This window comes from Physella acuta, unplaced genomic scaffold (genome assembly GCF_028476545.2).
Source record: "Physella acuta isolate Inbredline_101_S28 unplaced genomic scaffold, ASM2847654v3 ptg001066l, whole genome shotgun sequence".
In the NCBI taxonomy this organism is placed as follows: Eukaryota; Metazoa; Mollusca; class Gastropoda; family Physidae; genus Physella; species Physella acuta.
Window position 1 is genome coordinate 155,261 of NW_026732583.1, and position 20,317 is coordinate 175,577.

At 40.1% G+C, this 20,317-nt stretch overlaps 1 protein-coding gene across 2 annotated transcripts in view; it reads left to right on the forward strand.

The window, feature by feature from the left end:
• LOC131955446 (sodium/hydrogen exchanger 10) overlaps positions 1-18,864 on the forward strand; it is a 43,796-nt gene extending 24,932 nt beyond the window's left edge. The window contains exons 19-32 of one of the 2 annotated variants that reach the window (XM_059319572.1): positions 2,369-2,494; positions 3,050-3,163; positions 7,515-7,602; positions 8,617-8,640; positions 9,134-9,258; positions 11,205-11,330; positions 12,008-12,106; positions 12,924-13,011; positions 13,444-13,604; positions 14,025-14,174; positions 14,729-14,846; positions 15,691-15,773; positions 16,774-16,989; positions 18,418-18,864. In XM_059319572.1, coding sequence (XP_059175555.1) covers positions 2,369-2,494; positions 3,050-3,163; positions 7,515-7,602; positions 8,617-8,640; positions 9,134-9,258; positions 11,205-11,330; positions 12,008-12,106; positions 12,924-13,011; positions 13,444-13,604; positions 14,025-14,174; positions 14,729-14,846; positions 15,691-15,773; positions 16,774-16,989; positions 18,418-18,510 — 1,611 coding nt within the window. In that variant the 3' untranslated portion in view covers positions 18,511-18,864. Of the gene's footprint in view, positions 1-2,368; positions 2,495-3,049; positions 3,164-7,514; positions 7,603-8,616; positions 8,641-9,109; positions 9,259-11,204; positions 11,331-12,007; positions 12,107-12,923; positions 13,012-13,443; positions 13,605-14,024; positions 14,175-14,728; positions 14,847-15,690; positions 15,774-16,773; positions 16,990-18,417 lie in introns of both variants that reach the window. The other variant, XM_059319573.1, reaches the window with a different exon arrangement.
• The last annotated feature ends 1,453 nt before the right edge of the window (positions 18,865-20,317 follow it).

Sequence of the window (20,317 nt, forward strand, 5' to 3'; positions counted from 1 at the left end):
GTTGGTGGATGGGGTGAGGTTGGTGGATGGGGGGTGAGGTTGGTGGATGGGGTGAGGTTGGTGGATGGACTGAGGTTGGTGGATGGGGTGAGGTTGGTGGATGGGCTCAGTTTGGTGGATGGACTGAGGTTGGTGGATGGACTGAGGTTGGTGGATGGACTGCGTTTGGTGGATGGGGTGAGGTTGGTGGATGGACTGAGGTTGGTGGATGGGGTGAGGTTGGTGGATGGGGTGAGATTGGTGGATGAGGTGAGGTTGGTGGATGGGGTGAGGTTGGTGGATGGACTAAGGCTGGTGGATGGGTTGAGGTTGGTGGATGGACTAAGGTTGGTGGATGGGGTGAGGTTGGTGGATGGACTAAGGCTGGTGGATGGGGTGAGGTTGGTGGATGGGGTGAGGTTGGTGGATGGACTGAGGTTGGTGGATGCGTTGAGTTTGGTGGATGGACTGCGGTTGGTGGATGGGGTGAGGTTGGTGGATGGGGTGAGGTTGGTGGATGGACTAAGGTTGGTGGATGGGGTGAGGTTGGTGGATGGACTGAGGTTGGTGGATGGACTGAGGTTGGTGGATGGGGTGAGGTTGGTGGATGGGGTGAGGTTGGTGGATGGGGTGAGGTTGGTGGATGGGGTGAGGTTGGTGGATGGGGTGAGGTTGGTGGATGGACTGAGGTTGGTGGATGGGGTGAGGTTGGTGGATGGGGTGAGGTTGGTGGATGGGGTGAGGTTGGTGGATGGGGTGAGGTTGGTGGATGGGGTGAGGTTGGTGGATGGGGTGAGGATGGTGGATGGACTGAGGTTGGTGGATGGACTGAGGTTGGTGGATGGGGTGAGGTTGGTGGATGGGGTGAGGTTGGTGGATGGGGTGAGGTTGGTGGATGGGGTGAGGTTGGTGGATGGACTGAGGTTGGTGGATGGACTAAGGTTGGTGGATGGGGTGAGGTTGGTGGATGGGCTCAGTTTGGTGGATGGACTAAGGCTGGTGGATGGGGTGAGGTTGGTGGATGGACTAAGGTTGGTGGATGGGGTGAGGATGGTGGATGGACTAAGGTTGGTGGATGGGGTGAGGTTGGTGGATGGGGTGAGGTTGGTGGATGGGGGGTGAGGTTGGTGGATGGACTAAGGCTGGTGGATGGACTGAGGTTGGTGGATGGACTAAGGCTGGTGGATGGGGTGAGGTTGGTGGATGGACTAAGGTTGGTGGATGGGGTGAGGTTGGTGGATGGACTAAGGTTGGTGGATGGGGTGAGGTTGGTGGATGGACTAAGGCTGGTGGATGGGGTGAGGTTGGTGGATGGACTGAGGTTGGTGGATGGACTGAGGTTGGTGGATGGACTGAGGTTGGTGGATGGGGTGAGGTTGGTGGATGGGGTGAGGTTGGTGGATGGGGTGAGGTTGGTGGATGGGGTGAGGTTGGTGAATGGGGTGAGGTTGGTGGATGGGGTGAAGTTCGTGGATGGACTGAGGTTGGTGGATGGACTGAGGTTGGTGGATGGACTGAGGTTGGTGGATGGGGTGAGGTTGGTGGATGGACTGAGGTTGGTGGATGGGGTGAGGTTGGCGGATGGACTGTGGTTGGTGGATGGGGGGTGAGGTTGGTGGATGGGCTCAGTTTGGTGGATGGACTGAGGTTGGTGGATGGGGTGAGGTTGGTGGATGGGGTGAGGTTGGCGGATGGACTGTGGTTGGTGGATGGGGTGAGGTTGGTGGATGGGGTGAGGTTGGTGGATGGACTGAGGTTGGTGGATGGACTGAGGTTGGTGGATGGGGTGAGGTTGGTGGATGGACTGAGGTTGGTGGATGGACTGAGGTTGGTGGATGGACTGAGGTTGGTGGATGGACTGAGGTTGGTGGATGGGGTGAGGTTGGTGGATGGGGTGAGGTTGGTGGATGGGGTGAGGTTGGTGGATGGGGTGAGGTTGGTGGATGGGGTGAGGTTGGTGGATGGGGTGAGGTTGGTGGATGGACTGCGGTTGGTGGATGGGGTGAGGTTGGTGGATGGGGTGAGGTTGGTGGATGGGGTGAGGTTGGTGGATGGACTAAGGTTGGTGGATGGACTAAGGCTGGTGGATGGACTGAGGTTGGTGGATGGGGTGAGGTTGGTGGATGGGGTGAGGTTGGTGGATGGACTAAGGTTGGTGGATGGACTAAGGCTGGTGGATGGGGTGAGGTTGGCGGATGGGGTGAGGTTGGTGGATGGGGTGAGTTTGGTGGATGGACTGCGGTTGGTGGAAGCTGTGACTAGACTGACATGAGTGGTTCCACTAACTTAAGTTTGATTTGACACTGACACTAGTGTCATTTGGTAGTGTAAACTATTCCAATGTTTATTTGTAAATGCTTTCAATAGTTTTTTTGTGTGTCAATCCCAGTTTTTGTTTAAAGAAAATCTTTGGGACTTCAATTCTCAAGAGACATTAGCAACTTTTATCTTCATACAAGAATTGTTTGCCTGTACCAGACTTCTCCGCTTGTTTCATATCATCAGGTTCAGCACTGTAAGTCTTGTGGGACAGACATCATACTGACAGGAGGGGTATTTTGACAGATGTGGGGGGGGGGTATATTGACAGAAGTGGGGGGTGGGGAGTGTATTGAAATAGGAGGGAAATTGAGCTGACAGTTGATGGGGGAAGAAGCTGGTAACATGTAGGCATATTATAAGATTATTTATATGGGTCAAGTGACAAGGTTTACAGAGAGAAAAGGAAGGAAAGATAAAACACACTGTGGCTAATTTACATGCAAAAGATCACCATGATCAGTGGTATTAGTTGCTTTTTGACAAGAAACGTTGCTGTCAAGACATGTCAAACATACATCCCTTGCAGCTAGCATGTCACTCACATCAACTTTGTATCCTTGCAGCTAACATGTCACTCACATCAACTTTGTATCCTTGCAGCTATCATGTCACTCACATCAACTTTGTATCCTTGCAGTTAACATATCACTCACATCAACTTTGTATCCTTGCAGCTATCATGTCACTCACATCAACTTTGTATCCTTGCAGCTATCATGTCACTCACATCAACTTTGTATCTTTGCAGCTGTTGCAAAAAGTACTTTTAGAAATAGTTACCAAGAAAATGGAACAGAAGATATTTATTGGATGTGATATGTCTGTAGGATTTATCAAAGGGGCTATGGAAACATTAAGAAAGGTAACATTAACCCATATTCTGCTAGCGTCCCACTTATGGGACGCTTGTAAAAAAAAATTGCTAAAATTTATTAAAAACTAGTTAAAACACAAATTATGTTTCATTGTATTTGAAAATGGCTAGACTATTGACTTTGTGTGTGTTTTGTGAAAAAAATTAATTTAGAAAAATGTTATAGTGCCGGATTTGCAGGACTTGTCAAAATGGCGGAAAAAAGAAAACATGCGCACAGGAAAATGCATATCTTCTAAAATATTAACATTTTAAGTGCAAAATACATTTGAAACTTGTAGCAGTACCATATTTCTATCTGATAAAAATTTAAGAATAACAATTTTTTTTTACTACTTCGTTATATCAAGTGTACAATAAGCGTCCCATAAGTGGGACGCTAGCAACGAATGGCCCCATGTAGATTGTTACACAAACGTCACATTTATTGGACACTAGCGAGAAACACAGTTGCAAATGTTTATGTTAAATGGTTATTTATGGTGAAACAATTGTTGACTTTGTTAACTGCTGACTTTGGGATGTTAAGTAGTATTTATAGATATTTAATTATGACCTTGACCTATATTTATGCAGATTGTTGCACAAACGTCACATTTATTGGACACTAGCGAGAAACACAGATGCAAATATTTATGTTAAATGGTTATTTATGGTGAAACAATTGTTTACTTTGTTAACTGTTGACTTTGGGGTGTTAAGTAGTATTTATAGATATTTAATTATGACCTTGAGCTATATTTTCTTATATATTATTGTATTTAAAAATTGCAAATATTGAAAAACTTACATTTTATTTTTAAGTTTTCAGAATTACACTTACTGAAGTATTTAATACCATTGAATACAAACTAATTTAGTATTGCTGTAAATTTACTAGCGCGTGATATTAAAATTATAACAAACCAGAATAATAACAATGGCCACGATTTAGGTGAAATGATTCAGTCATGAGGGTTGGTTAACTCTCTTCATATAAGAGAGCTTAAAGCTACATATAGCAGAAATGTGAATTAGCTGTGTACAGTTGTCATGCCCCAATAATATTCCCCTCCAAAGGTTACCGATACCAGCTTTACTTTGTTAACTTTTTAAGGAGATTCCTGGTGTTAGATTGGGAGCTGTGTGCATAGTGAGGTGCATACATGGATGAGAGCCATGAAGACTCAATACAAGCCCCCAGAGACGGATCCGTGCCCTAGAAATAAGATGTCTGATGTCCTAATGTATGCCTGTGAGGGGGGGGGGGGATAGCGAGGGTAACAAAAGAGAAGATGGCTGGATGACATCTGGGACTGGACAGGATCGACTTTTGCAAATTCACTGAGGGCAGAGTTTCTTTCAAGCATCATTTCGGAGGAGGGGGGGGGGGGCTCTGCCCCCAGAACAAAATGGAATTTATATACAAAACATACTTTTACCAATGTCCACCCTTTCCCTGAAATTTAAGTCCCCATCGCTGAAAATTTCAAGTACGCCCCCCAAAAAATCAATTATTTATATTTAAATATATTACAATTACGATGAATAATAACAATATTTGTGATCATGTGTGTATAATTAGATGTACTAGTCACAGCTTTACTTATTTCCAAGTGTTGTTCACTTTGATGGATGCTAGATTGAAAGAAAACTAGACTTTTGGACATAATTTCTGCATTTTAGACCATGGTATGGCTAACCCAATTGATCATTATCAGTATTTTTAGCTGTCCTAAACAATGTAATCATTGGTCTAACAATACAAAATCAGTATACAGCTTAATTTTCGCGTGATTAGCCATATTTCGTGAAAAATGATTTTATTTTTCAATAAATGTACATGGGGCCGTTCGTTGCTAGCGTCCCATTTATGGGACGTTTTTTAAAAAATCGATATTTAAAAAAGTATTGATTTAAAAAAAAAATCCATAGTCATTCCTTCATTCAGTGCCCAAAAGCTAAACCATATCAAAAAATTATCAAAATTTGAGACCTTGGGATAATATGGGTTAAAATGGCTTAGGATTTAGACACATATGTACGTGTACTTATCAGTGGTGTCACTAGGTTGGTCAGGTGTCATCTGGTGTGGCACTCTAACCCCACCCCCCCCCCCCCCCCCCCCCATCTGCAAAAAATTATACATGTGTGTTTATATATATATATATATATATATATATATATATATATATATATATATATATATATATATATATATTTATTTATTTATTTATTTATATATAAATATACTCTTAGGTCAATGGCTTGCCCTTTAGGGAAAACTGTCGGTTTCACTCAAAGCCCTCGACGAGGGCTAAACAGTGACCGCGAGTGAAATTCTCTTTATATGAGCTCTATTACGCAAAAAAATTTCCTCCGTCGACCCCCCTTGAAATTTTGTGAGGTGGTAGAAGAAGGCCTTGGGGTGTCACAAAAAACTCGCCATGTCCTGGAAAAATCGGGAAATGTGTCAAAACTGACCTGTCGTATTTCCCTATATAATCTTTGTATTTTATGGCAAAAACAGGGAAATTTTAACACAATTTTTAGGTTACTTAACGTCTGTACATCATGCTAAGTTTTTGCATACACTACTATTGATGACTAGGCCGTATGGAAAAGCCGTTGGTCTGACTAAAAGCCCTCGACGAGGGCTAAAAGATGATCGTGAGTGAAATTCTCCTTATATGAGATATATATATATATATATATATATATTTAAAAAATTGACGAACGATCCCCTTAATATTATATGACGTCGTAGACCGACCCTGGAGGGTAACAAAAAAACTTTATTCCCGTCGGAAACAGCCATTATAGTCGTTAAATATGTTCATATACCGTAATTTCTTATATAAGCATAGCAACTGTTTGTAAAAAAAAAAAGTAAACAGAGACATACGTCATACGTTCAGTTTTCAAGGGAGGTAACGTTTTTAAAATTATTATTTTTCAAATAATTGTATACTATTTTAAACAGAAACAGAAAATGACGAAGTATAGAATTTGTTATTGTTCAAAATTAAGTTGTTAACTCAGTTACGTATCCTAATTAAATAAATTTATTAATTTCAAAAGGCAATGTAATATAAACTATGATATATACTGTTCATGGAACCTTTGTAGTTCTAATTCCATTTTAGTTATAGATTGCGTACTTTCCAATATTTCTCTGCTATTGGAATTTAAATGACTAACAAAAACATATTTTCTTAAGTTAGCAATCTGCTGGTCAGGTTAAAGATCTCAGCGATATTGCACATCACACTCACTAGGTACTCACTTGACCCTTTGATTACAGACTTGGCACTTTGTTGGCACTAAGTTGTTGACAAGTTATTCATTGGCGCGAACTTGACAAGACGAAAATTTGTTTAGATTAAAGGCTGATCGACCTTCAGACATGGACAAAGCAATCCAGAACTCTGCTGGAGCACCAAGCTCGGATCTAATTACTATCCCCATTCTTTTCCCGTAGACCACAGCTCAAGTCTTCTGAAACACTGCTGAACATGATACACCCAAATGGACCCACACACATGGACCAGCACACATGGACCAACCCGCAATGGACCAACCCACAATGGACCAAACCTCATTGACCAACCCTTATCGACCAACCCTCATGGACCAACCCACATTGACCAACCCACATGGACCAACCCTCATTGACCAACCCTCATTGACCAACCCACATTGACCAACCCACAAGGACCAACCCTCATTGACCAACCCACAAGGAACAACCCACATGGACCAACCCTAGATGTACACTCACACATTGCACCATAGGATTTGATTACGTGTATAAACCTCTTTGAAAATGTGATAAGACTTTTGATATCTCTGTAGAAATTATACACACCTTTTTGGACAACTTTAGAAATGTGACACTCCGCACTGGAAATGTGACAAGAATTTCAACGTAAAATCCAATTTTATAATGAAACAATTGTATTAGATGTTAAAAAAACACATCAGGTAAAATAAAACTCCACAGATGAGCTCAAAAAAAAAAAAAAAAAAAAAAAAAAAAAAAAAAAAAAAAAAAAAAAAAAAAAAAAAAAAAAAAAACTTAAGTTAGCATTACTGTTTAAATTAAAGCACTCCATACCCAATCCGTCGCTAAATAATTAAGTATTCAAATTCTCAAATGGTTTTTTAAAAACCTAAGCGAAGCTAGGCAGTATGCCTAGTATATATATATATAAGACATACATGACCACCCAGCTGTGATGGATACTCTTGTGTAATTGGCTGATGAACAAATGCCCAAATGAAAAATTCTCGTTTGACTCATTTTTTTTCCTGGTAATTGTTTGATTTTCTGAAGAGTAAATGTTTTATATCTGTACAGGCTAACAGAATTGTGGAGGATCTTAGTATCTCCAGCAAACTAAAATATACCTGTCATATATGTCGCTTGATCCTAGCTCAACATTTGGGTAAGTGGTGTGTGTCTCTTGATCCTAGCTCAACATTTGGGTAAGTGATGTGTGTCACTTGATCCTAGCTCCACATTTGGGTAAGTGGTGTGTGTCACTTGATCCTAGCTCAACATTTGGGTAAGTGATGTGTGTCACTTGATCCTAGCTCAACATTTGGGTAAGTGGTGTGTGTCACTTGATCCTAGCTCAACATTTGGGTAAGTGGTGTGTGTCACTTGATCCTAGCTCAACATTTGGGTAAGTGATGTGTGTCACTTGATCCTAGCTCAACATTTGGGTAAGTGGTGTGTGTCACTTGATCCTAGCTCAACATTTGGGTAAAACATTCTAAAACTTTACATTATAGAAAAGCATAGACAATATATAGCTGTGTCTGTAAAAAATGACAAAGCCTGATAATACCATTGATCAAGTGTACCTATCAATAGGGCCCCACTAGTTTTTTGTCCAACCCCATAATCTTTTTTTCTGGGTCCTATGTTACAGTGTATTAAAGCGATAATGGAACACCTGAATGGAATAATTGAAACAAAAAAGCTCTTATCTTTCCTGCCATTTGCACAGCATTGTGCCAAGTAGACAACCCTGGTGTTATGTGATATGCCTGATTCTGACTCTACTTCCTCAGGCTTGTGCCAAGTAGACAAGTTTGGTTTTATGCGATATGCCTGACTCTGACTCTACTTCCTCAGGATTGTGCCAAGTAGACAAGTTTGGTTTTATGTGATATGCCTGACTCTGACTCTACTTCCTCAGGCTTGTGCCAAGTGGACAACCCTGGTTTTATGCAATATGCCTGACTCTGACTCTACTTCCTCAGGCTTGTGCCAAGTGGACAACCCTGGTGTTATGCGATATGCCTGACTCTGACTCTACTTCCTCAGGCTTGTGCCAAGTGGACAACTTTGGTTTTATGCGATATGCTGACTCTGACTCTACTTCCTCAGGATTGTGCCAAGTAGATAACTTTGGTTTTATGCGATATGCCTGACTCTGACTCTACTTCCTCAGGATTGTGCCAAGTGGACAACCCTGGTGTTATGCGATATGCCTGACTCTGACTCTACTTCCTCAGGATTGTGCCAAGTAGACAACTTTGGTTTTATGTGATATGCCTGACTCTGACTCTACTTCCTCAGGCTTGTGCCAAGTGGACAACTTTGGTTTTATGCGATATGCCTGACTCTGACTCTACTTCCACAGGATTGTGCCAGCTTTGGTTTTATGTGATATGCCTGACTCTGACTCTACTTCCTCAGGCTTGTGCCAAGTGGACAACTTTGGTTTTATGCGATATGCTGACTCTGACTCTACTTCCACAGGATTGTGCCAGCTTTGGTTTTATGTGATATGCCTGACTCTGACTCTACTTCCTCAGGCTTGTACCAAGTGGACAACTTTGGTTTTATGCGATATGCCTGACTCTGACTCTACTTCCACAGGATTGTGCCAGCTTTGGTTTTATGTGATATGCCTGACTCTGACTCTGACTCTACTTCCTCAGGATTGTGCCAAGTGGACAACCCAGGTGTTATGCTGGCACTCAAGTCAAAGACCGCCATACGTCTGACCCTGAATGCTCAAGAGCAGAGACTACTGGAGATCAAAGAAATGGGGCTGTTAGGTGACCAGGACTTTCAAATCATACAGAAGGTTGGAGTCACAACTTGGGTGTTTTTGGTGGAGTCAGGACACTTGGGTGTTTTTGGTGGAGTCAGGACAGCTGTGTTTTTGTTGGAGTCAGGACACTTGGGTGTTTTTGTTGGAGTCAGGACACTTGGGTGTTTTTGTTGGAGTCAGGACACCAGTGTTTTTGTTGGAGTCAGGACACTTGGGTATTTTTGTTGGAGTCAGGACACCAGTGTTTTTGTTGGAGTCAGGACACCATTGTTTTTGTTGGAGTCAGAACATCTGTGCTTTTGTTGGAGTCAGAACACTTGTGTTTTTGTTGGAGTCAGGACACCAGTGTTTTGTTGGAGTCAGGACACCTGAGCGTTTTTGTTGAACTTATTTAGCTTTGTTTTCACTTAAATGAGGTCTTTGGCCACCTTTTGTACATTCTTTGGCCACCTTTTGTACATTCTTTGGCCACCTTTTGTACATTCTTTGGCCACCTTTTGTACATTCTTTGGCCACCTTTTGTACATTCTTTGGCCACCTTTTGTACATTCTTTGGCCACCTTTTGTACATTCTTTGGCCACCTTTTGTACATTCTTTGGCCACCTTTTGTACATTCTTTGGCCACCTTTTGTACATTCTTTGGCCACCTTTTGTACATTCTTTGGCCACCTTTTGTACATTCTTTGGCCACCTTTTGTACATTCTTTGGCCATCTCCAGTAGTTCTGTGGTCTTTTTTTTACATTCTTTGGCCATCTCCAGTAGTTCTGTGGTCATCTTTTGTACATTCTTTGGCCATTTCCAGTAGTTCTGTGGTCATCTTTAGTACATTCTTTGGCCATCTCCAGTAGTTCTGTGGTCATCTTTTGTACATTCTTTGGCCATCTCCAGTAGTTCTGTGGTCATCTTTAGTACATTCTTTGGCCATCTCCAGTAGTTCTGTGGTCATCTTTAGTACATTCTTTTGCCATCTCCAGTAGTTCTGTGGTCATCTTTTGTACATTCTTTGGCCATCTCCAGTAGTTCTGTGGTCATCTTTTGTACATTCTTTGGCCACCTTTTGTACATTCTTTGGCCACCTTTTGTACATTCTTTGGCCATCTTTTGTACATTCTTTGGCCACCTTTTGTACATTCTTTGGCCACCTTTTGTACATTCTTTGGCCACCTTTTGTACATTCTTTGGCCACCTTTTGTACATTCTTTGGCCATCTTTTGTACATTCTTTGGCCACCTTTTGTACATTCTTTGGCCACCTTTTGTACATCCTTGAGGCCACCTTTTGTACATTCTTTGGCCACCTTTTGTACATTCTTTGGCCACCTTTTGTACATTCTTTGGCCATCTCCAGTAGTTCTGTGGTCTTTTTTTTTACATTCTTTGGCCATCTCCAGTAGTTCTGTGGTCATCTTTAGTACATTCTTTGGCCATCTCCAGTAGTTCTGTGGTCATCTTTTGTACATTCTTTGGCCATCTCCAGTAGTTCTGTGGTCATCTTTAGTACATTCTTTGGCCATCTCCAGTAGTTCTGTGGTCATCTTTTGTACATTCTTTGGCCATCTCCAGTAGTTCTGTGGTCATCTTTTGTACATTCTTTGGCCACCTTTTGTACATTCTTTGGCCACCTTTTGTACATTCTTTGGCCACCTTTTGTACATTCTTTGGCCACCTTTTGTACATTCTTTGGCCACCTTTTGTACATTCTTTGGCCACCTTTTGTACATTCTTTGGCCACCTTTTGTACATTCTTTGGCCACCTTTTGTACATTCTTTGGCCACCTTTTGTACATTCTTGAGGCCACCTTTTGTACATTCTTTGGCCACCTTTTATACATTCTTTGGCCACCTTTTGTACATTCTTTGGCCACCTTTTGTACATTCTTTGGCCACCTTTTGTACATTCTTTGGCCACCTTTTGTACATTCTTTGGCCACCTCCAGTAGTTCTGTGGCCATCTTTGAAATGATTTCTATCCTTCAGAAAATTGAGAGCAAAATGGTCCAGGCCCAGAACTTCCCCTCCAGCATTGACCCCCTGGGACACAAGTCAGTTCTGCTTCACCTGCCCTGGGTTGATGGGAATGTGAAAGTTGCCAACTACATAGAGGTCATGTCATATCCGTACATTTTTTTTTTTTTTTTTAATATCTGTATTTATACTGCTGTGTAGGTTGTCTGGGTTTGTGAAAGGAAAACTTGACAAATTTGTAAGTAAATCAGTTTCACTGTGTCAGGGTTCTGAAACTTTTTGGTTGCATTTTAATTGTTTTTCCACAATACTAGAACCCAAAAATTATTGAATTAGTTATGCTAGACCTTCTTCCACAATATTATAACCTAAAAATTATGGATTAGTTATGCTAGACCTTCTTCCACAATATTAGAACCTAAAAATTATTGAATTAGTTATGCTAGACCTTCTTCCACAATATTAGAACCTAAAAATTGTTGAATTAGTTATGCTAGACTAGAATTATTTTCCCCAATATTAGAACCTAAAAATTATTAAATTATCTAAGCTAGACTAGTATTGCTAATATTAGAACCTATAAACTATTAAAGCAGTAAGACTATATTAAATGTATATTTTGCCCTTACACTCAGATTATTATGTATATTTTACCATCACTCTCAGATTATTATGTATATTTTGCCATCAGTGTCAGATTGTTATGCATATTTTGACATCAATGTCAGATTGTTATGTATATTTTGACATCACTCTCAGATTATTTTTCAACCAACTGCTTTGAACCCCACATTTTACCATCTTTCCTTCACCAGGAAAACGGCCATGCAATTCTTTTTAACCCTAATGACATCATAGTGACTCAAGGCTACAAACCTGGAGGCATTTTCATCATTCTCAATGGCCTGGTCAGGGTGAGTACACCCTGGGTATCATTGTTGCTAAACTTAGCATTGCTCAATGTCAGCATGGTCTAGTCTGTAAAGCTCGTAGCTGCTCAACTGTAAAGTCAAGGGTACAAACACACAGGCAGACGAGGCTGGACAGCTGGGATAGTAACTCTTTTAAGAGAGACAACTCCAAAATTAAACAACTGCTGCCTTATAGTTTGTCCTTTGATGGACAAGGGCTATGGAAGCAAATCCAAAAAGAAAACAGGCTAAAATCAGAGTCATCTGCCTATATGACGTATAACATGTTGATACGTAATATTTGATTGTTGTAGGTAATCCTGCCCAACATTAAGAATAAAGAAGAAAATATTGGTTTCCTTCTGGTTATTTACAGACCACCCACCCCCTATTTAAAAAAAAATTTCAATCTGAATTTCTAAATTGTGTTTAATTGCCAAAATATTTTGTTCTTCAGGAAAGAAAAAGCCTATTACTTAAAAAATGAAAATTATAGGGTTTTTTTTCTAGCCTATAAATATATTTACATTTAACATTACTATGTATTTTCACAAGAGAATTACCACCTTACAGATTAAACAAAACAACAGTTTTTCAAGAACAGCTAGCCTATTAGTATATGCTATTTTGCTAACCTAGCTAGTTTATTCCCAGCCTGATATTCACACTTCATATTATGGTGCTAATAATATTTTAATAAGGACATATTATTAGGCTATTAATATAAAAATCAAATCACCTGAAAACATCTCAGTAATGTCTAACTCTCAACCCTCAAGTTTTGATTAGAATTGTAAGATGCTAACAACTTTTTGTCTAGGTGGAAAGTATTCTTGGTCGAGACAGCTTGCAAGAGGACGAACAGGCCGAAGTTAGCCAAAGAATTTTAAATGAAAGTTCAAGGAAAGGTGGGTTCATAGATAATCAGTAAAATATAGATGAAAGGAAAAGTAGGTTCTTTGATATACAGCAAAATATAGATGACAGGAAACGTGTTTTCATAGATAATCAGTTAAATATGGAGGAAAGGAAAAGTAAGTTCTTTGATATACAGCAAAATATAGATGACAGGAAACGTGTTTTCATAGATAATCAGTTAAATATGGAGGAAAGGAAAAGTAAGTTCTTTGATATACAGCAAAATATAGATGACAGGAAAAGTGGACTGTTTGATAAATAGTAAAAGATATTTTATAAGAAACAAATGATTAGTTAACTTGAAAGTTGCATGTATATACAATGTATATGCTGTATATCATTGTTAGCTTGATTGTTGTAGTACACTGGTAGAACAACAATGTATGAGAACAACTGGACACATGTTGAACATTTAATTTCAGCCTCCTACTTCGTGAAAAGTTTAACTAACAAAGTAGCAGCACTGTATGACAGCAAGGTAGAACTCAAAGACTTTCTAGTCAGAGGAGGCGTCATTGGCGAGATGTCTACACTGACGGGAAAACCTGGCCACAAAACCTACAGATGTGCCACCTATGTTGAGGTCAAGTGCTGACCAAACTAGATTTCAAACATTTTTATTTTGGCTTGTCAAGTTATTTTAATTATTTTTAACAATATTTTTAAACAAACGATTGATAGCTTATATCAGGGGTCTCCAAACTTTATAGCCCGAGGGCCGCATTTACTATCAAATTTCAGTTCGGGGGCCAGTTACTTTCAGGCATGTCTTTGATTTCTCTGGGCAAAGTTCCTCAGCCATCATCAACAAATGTTTTTTCCGTGGAAAAAAAGATTTCCGCGGGCCGGATGAAAGGCCGTAGTTTGGAGACCCCTGGCTTATATGAACATGAGAAGACAAAACATGTCAAATTATCTTTAAAAGCTCGCAGGATTCACTCATATTTTTAATGGACTATTATTTTAACAAATGATTTTAAAAGAATAAAAAATGTGATTGCAGACCTACTTCATCAGCCATTTTCACCTGATTGAATTGATGGAGGGAGAGCCAGATGAGAGGCGGCCCATGCGGGACCTGGAGATGAAACTCTGGAGAACAGTGGCCATTAGACAAGCTGTGCGCATTATCCTCAGTGAAATTTCAAGTGGGGTAAGTCACATGACCTACTCTGCTGTTTGTTAAAATTTGAACAAAATTATAAAATACCTTTGGATGTCTCAACTTCCCACACTACTGTAAATGTTTTAGTCCCTAAAATTGTCAATATTAGAAAGTTAAATTTAGAAGGTCAGCCTTAGTCCCTAAAGCTGTTCATATTTTTAGAATGTTAACTTAAGTCCTTAAATTTGTCCATATTACAAAGTTAAATTGTTCCTAAAGCTGTGTATATTAGAAAGTTAAATTTACTCATTTAGATATTCTTTCCTGTGATTTTTAAGTAAATGGAATAGGCTAAATATGGATACATACATTATTCATTTAATTAGGAAGACAACTGTCGTATTGTTAAGTAAACACAAGCACTGAATTCACATTAAAAATGTTACTGGCATTTATCTGATGAGAATGTTTATTGCCAAATAAAATGAGTTCAAGTTAATGAACACATGAATTTGGTTATGATCGGCTATAAACATTTAGCCTACAGCCAATTTGTTGCTATTTGTTGTGAAATCAAGTTGCCAAATAATTTATTTCCCAAGAGCTTGTCTCGAATGCTGATCTACAATAGGATGTCAGACTCCTACATTATAGATGGTAACATGACCAGGGTGGTTGACATTGTACCAACAGAGGTAGCTGCTGTCATCCTCATACAAGGTTGGTTTCTGTTTCATTGTCTGTGTACAAGGTTGGTATCTGTTTCATTGTCTGTGTGTACAAGGTTGGTTTCTGTTTCATTGTCTGTGTGTACAAGGTTGGTTTCTGTTTCATTGTCTGTGTGTACAAGGTTGGTTTCTGTTTCATTGTCTGTGTTTATGAACAAGGTTGGTATCTGTTTCATTGTCTGTGTGTACAAGGTTGGTATCTGTTTCATTGTCTGTGTGTACAAGGTTGGTATCTGTTTCATTGTCTGTGTGTACAAGGTTGGTTTCTGTTTCATTGTCTGTGTACAAGGTTGGTTTCTGTTTCATTGTCTGTGTGTACAAGGTTGGTATCTGTTTCATTGTCTGTGTGTACAAGGTTGGTTTCTGTTTCATTGTCTGTGTACAAGGTTGGTTTCTGTTTCATTGTCTGTGTTTATGAACAAGGTTTGTTTCAGCTTCATTGTCTGTGTTTATGTACCAAGTAGGTTACTGTTTCATTGTCTGTGTGTACCAGGTTGGTTTCTGTTTCATTGTCTGTGTGTACCAGGTTGGTTTCTGTTTCATTGTTTGTTTCTTAATCTGTATTTATGTACAAGGTCGTTCTCTGTTTTGTGAAATCTTTGTGTCTGTAAAACATTAAATTAATTAGCCAATTCCCCACCATTCAACTCTCCTTTAGATCTGTGATCAGGTTCAAATTCTAACCTTTGTTCCATGATATTTTGTGGGAAGTTTTGTAACTAAATGATAAACCAATTAGACCTGTTGTGTGGGCCTATTTATTGAGCCAAGTTGATGTATTCAGTTCAGCCCACTACCTAGGACAGTACATAAAATCCCTTCCATCTGTATTGCAGGTTATGCCAAAAATTACTTCAGTGAAGCTCGCTTTCTGGGACCATGTATAATCCCTTACTACATTTCCAAACTTGTCACAGAGGTAATTTGGCTGTTTGTACATTTTCCAGTGTCTTCAATTTTTCTTTAGGAATCTACTGGTCACTTGTTTCTTCATCACTGTGACTTACTGTAATATTAAAGGGGATCACCTCCTACAGTTAACTATGTGTTAACATCTTGGCACCAAGTTCAGCCTGCTTTTTTTTCAGGATTTGCTGCATAGAGTTTGTCCATTTCAGAACAAATTACAAGTTTTCTCTCCTAGATGGGTGGCTGTCCCCAGCTAATAGAGTTATCTCTCCTAGATGGGTTGCTGTCCCAAGCTAATAGAGTTATCTCTCCTAGATGGGTTGCTGTCCCAAACTAATAGAGTTATCTCTCCTAGATGGGTTGCTGTCCCCAGCTAATAGAGTTATCTCTCTTGGGTGGGTTACTGTCCCCAGCTAATAGAGTTATCTCTCCTAGATGGGTTGCTGTCCCCAGCTAATAGAGTTATCTCTCCTAGATGGGTTGCTGTCCCCAGCTAATAGAGTTATCTCTCCTAGATGGGTTGCTGTCCCCAGCTAATAGAGTTATCTCTCCTAGATGGGTTGCTGTCCCCAGCTAATAGAGTTATCTCTCCTAGATGGGTTGCTGTCCCCAGCTAATAGAGTTATCTCTCTTGGATGGGTTGCTGTCCCCAGCTAATAGTTATCTCTCTTGGATGGGTTGCTGTCCCCAGCTAATAGAGTTATCTCTCTTGGATGGGTTGCTGTCCCCAGCTAATATTTATCCCTCCTAGATGGGTTGCTGTCCCCAGCTAATATTTATCCCTCCTAGATGGGTTGCTGTCCCCAGCTAATGAGTCTCATGGGACTTACTGAGTTACCAATCACACCCGCCCGACCACATCGTCTAGGAGTGACTGAGTTATTTTTGTCATTGTCACCAACTGATGATAAATTACTATACTGTGTACATTTATCCATCCTAAATAAATCCACTGTTGTAATATTCCTCAAGTAAATAATGTCAGTCTCATCTGTTTCTGTTTCACCTAGCCTGAGAGTGGGCCTCGAGTTATCTTTCTCTGCCTGAAGAACTCCATGACGGAGGAGGGAACACTGATGGAGAACTTGATCCACGAAGAGCTGGGTATAGAGACTGAAAACCAGTCGGAGATTGATGATGACCTCTTGACCATTTCGTCTGGCTCTTCAGATGATGGGCCCCACCGCAGAGCCAAGAAGTCTATTGCAGAATTGGTTGACAAATCAGTAAGAAACAATACAAGTTAAAATATGATAGATCTAAATAGACCAATCGTTAATAAACAAAATAACTTAGATTAAAAGCTAGACTAATGAGATTAGACAAGAAACAAAACAGATTTCTATTTGCTGCCACAAGACGGGTGTAAGAAGAGAAATATTCTAGACAGAAGTATGGATACTCTACTCAAACATAGAGGCATACATCCTAAGGCTCTAATTAGAAGAGGCCATTTTTGCATTCATTGTTTTCTTAATGTAAAAGTACTAGTCAATAGATGTAAGCATATGCTTTTATGTAAAGCAACAATTGGGTAGCCTGTGGCTAGCCACTTGTTCCCAACCAATAGTGGATATCCACAGGTTTCTTAAAATTGTGGATATCCATACATTTGTTAAAATGATGGATATCCATACATTTGTTAAAAGGATGGATATCCATACATTTGTTAAAATGATGGATATCCATACATTTGTTAAAAGGATGGATATCCATACATTTGTTAAAATGATGGATATCCATACATTTGTTAAAATGATGGATATCCATACATTTGTTAGAGTGCCAGGGATCTACAGAAGTCTTTTCTAGGGGCAGCAAATATCTCACCTGTTGATCATATTTGATATTTTAAATAATAGATGTGATTCACAAACAAGCCTTCCTGACACTACTTGACACCACATGACCACCTGACCCAAGCCCACTTGACACCACATGACACCACTTGCCACCCCCACATGACCACCTGACACCACCACATGACCACTTGACACCACATGCCACCACCACCTGACCACCTGACACCACCACATGACCACCTGACACCACCACATGACCACTTGACACCACATGCCACCACCACATGACCACCTGACACCACCACATGACCACCTGACACCACCACATGACCACCTGACACCACATGCCACCACCACCTGACACCACCACATGACCACCTGACACCACCACATGACCACTTGACACCACATGCCACCACCACCTGACACCACCACATGACCACCTGACACCACCACATGACCACCTGACACCACATGCCACCACCACCTGACCACCTGACACCACCACATGACCACCTGACACCACCACATGAGCACCTGACACCACCACATGACCACTTGACACCACGTGCCACCACCTGACACCACCACCTGACACCACATGTCCACCTGACACCACATGCCACCACCACATGACCACCTGACACCACATGATCACCTGACACCACATGCCACCACCACATGACCACCTGACACCACATGCCACCCCCACCTGACCACCTGACACCACATGATCACCTGACACCACATGCCACCCCCACATGACCATCTGACACCACATGACCACCTGACACCACATGCCACCACCTGACACGACATGCCACCACCTGACCATCAACTTTACCCCCCCAGGTCCTCTATCACCGCATGTTTGAGGCCAGCAGTACGGCTTGTTTGGAAGAGGAGAAAGAAAATATGAAGAAACGTTTCTCTACCTCCATCTAAAGCTGGTGCTGCATGTGTACCATTAACAAACCTCATCTATATAGTGTCAAATGTCATAACCATTAACAAACCTCATCTATATAGTGTCAACAAAATGTCATAACCATTAACAAACCTCATCTATATAGTGTCAAGAAAATGTCATAACCATTAACAAACCTCATCTATATAGTGTCAAATGTCATAACCATTAACAAACCTCATCTATATAGTGTCAAGAAAATATCTCATCTCATTCACTTATGGACCAACATGAAATCACCCACTCAATAAAACTAGGGTAAAGGGTTTTAATAGGAAAGATTAAGCTCTTCACACCAAAATATAGAAATAGAAAACAATATTAAAAAACTGAAGCATATAAGGTATCTTTTTCGATTCTTTTTGTGATGTCATTTTTTGTAAAAAAAAAGTATTAATACAATACGTTAAGAAATTATCAATTAATCTTTTACAACCGAGGTCTATGAACGCTGCAAGCCATATGGATGTCTTCCAAACAGTGCTAGTGGTGGTGCTGGTCTGACCAACAGAATTAGAATTATTTTTGTAACTTGTCCCTGCCATTATAAGAAACCATGGGTAGTGGGGTCCTTCAAGTTTGTCCTATCATAGTCCTACAGAACCCAGACAGTGGATACTTTGTTTCTCTATGTACTTATTAAATGTGTTCTCAAACCAGTTAAAACAAATAAACCGGGAGTGATCTCCCCTAAACTTTCTCGAATATTCTTATATAAAATAACAGGGGATGGGAACTCGGGCTAAAGACATGATTTTTAATCCATTTTAAATACTTAAAGTTTTAAAAATAGAATAAAATCTCGTAGACAAATTAATTGCACACCAAGTGAACGCGAAATAAAAAAGCGCATAATAGTGCGCAATATTATTATTACTTTTAAAATTTACATTAGTTTTTTGAGAAATCGGAAGTAGCGTAAAGTACTACTTCCAGTCAACGGAAATTACTCAAAATTTAATAGAAGGTAGAGAATTAGATCTTTTACTTACGTATGAAATTTCATTTATCTATCTGAAATAGTACTCAAGTTATAGGCTTTTGAAAAATTCAAAGTAGGAAAAGTACCACTTCCGGTTATCGGAAATCGCTCAAAAGTTGATACGGATCTACGATTTTGATTAAATACTTATATATGAAATTTCATCAACCTAGCTGTAACGGTACTCAAGTTATCGTGTTTACACACGGACACACACACACACAGACACACACAGACACACAGACATACGGACAAGATTGCAAAAATATGTTTTTCCGTATCAGTGAGATGCAAAACGTCGAGATTTGCAAAAATCTCGATTTTTTTTTTTGCACGATTACAAGACTTTCTCTATACTTCGTATATACGAGAAAGTAAAAAAATGAAAATGTCCAGACAAGCTACATAAGCAGTGTAGTATTCTAGCTACAATACAGTAAAACTCTTGAAAGTTTGGTGTATTGAACTGTACAGTGTAGTATTCAAACTACAATACAGTAAAACTCTTGAAAGTTTGGTGTATTGAACTGTAGTGTAGTATTCTAACTACAATACAGTAAAACTCTTGAAAGTTTGGTGTATTGAACTGTACATTGTAGTATTCTAACTACAAGACGGTAAAACTCTTGAAAGTTTGGTGTATTGAACTGTACATTGTAGTATTCTAACTACAATACAGTAACACTCTTGAAAGTTTGGTGTATTGAACTTCCTGACATTTGTTGTTTCTGGTCCATGATTAGGTGGGCTCAACATGTGAAATATGTTTAAACATGATGTTCACTTACAGAAACATCACAGTA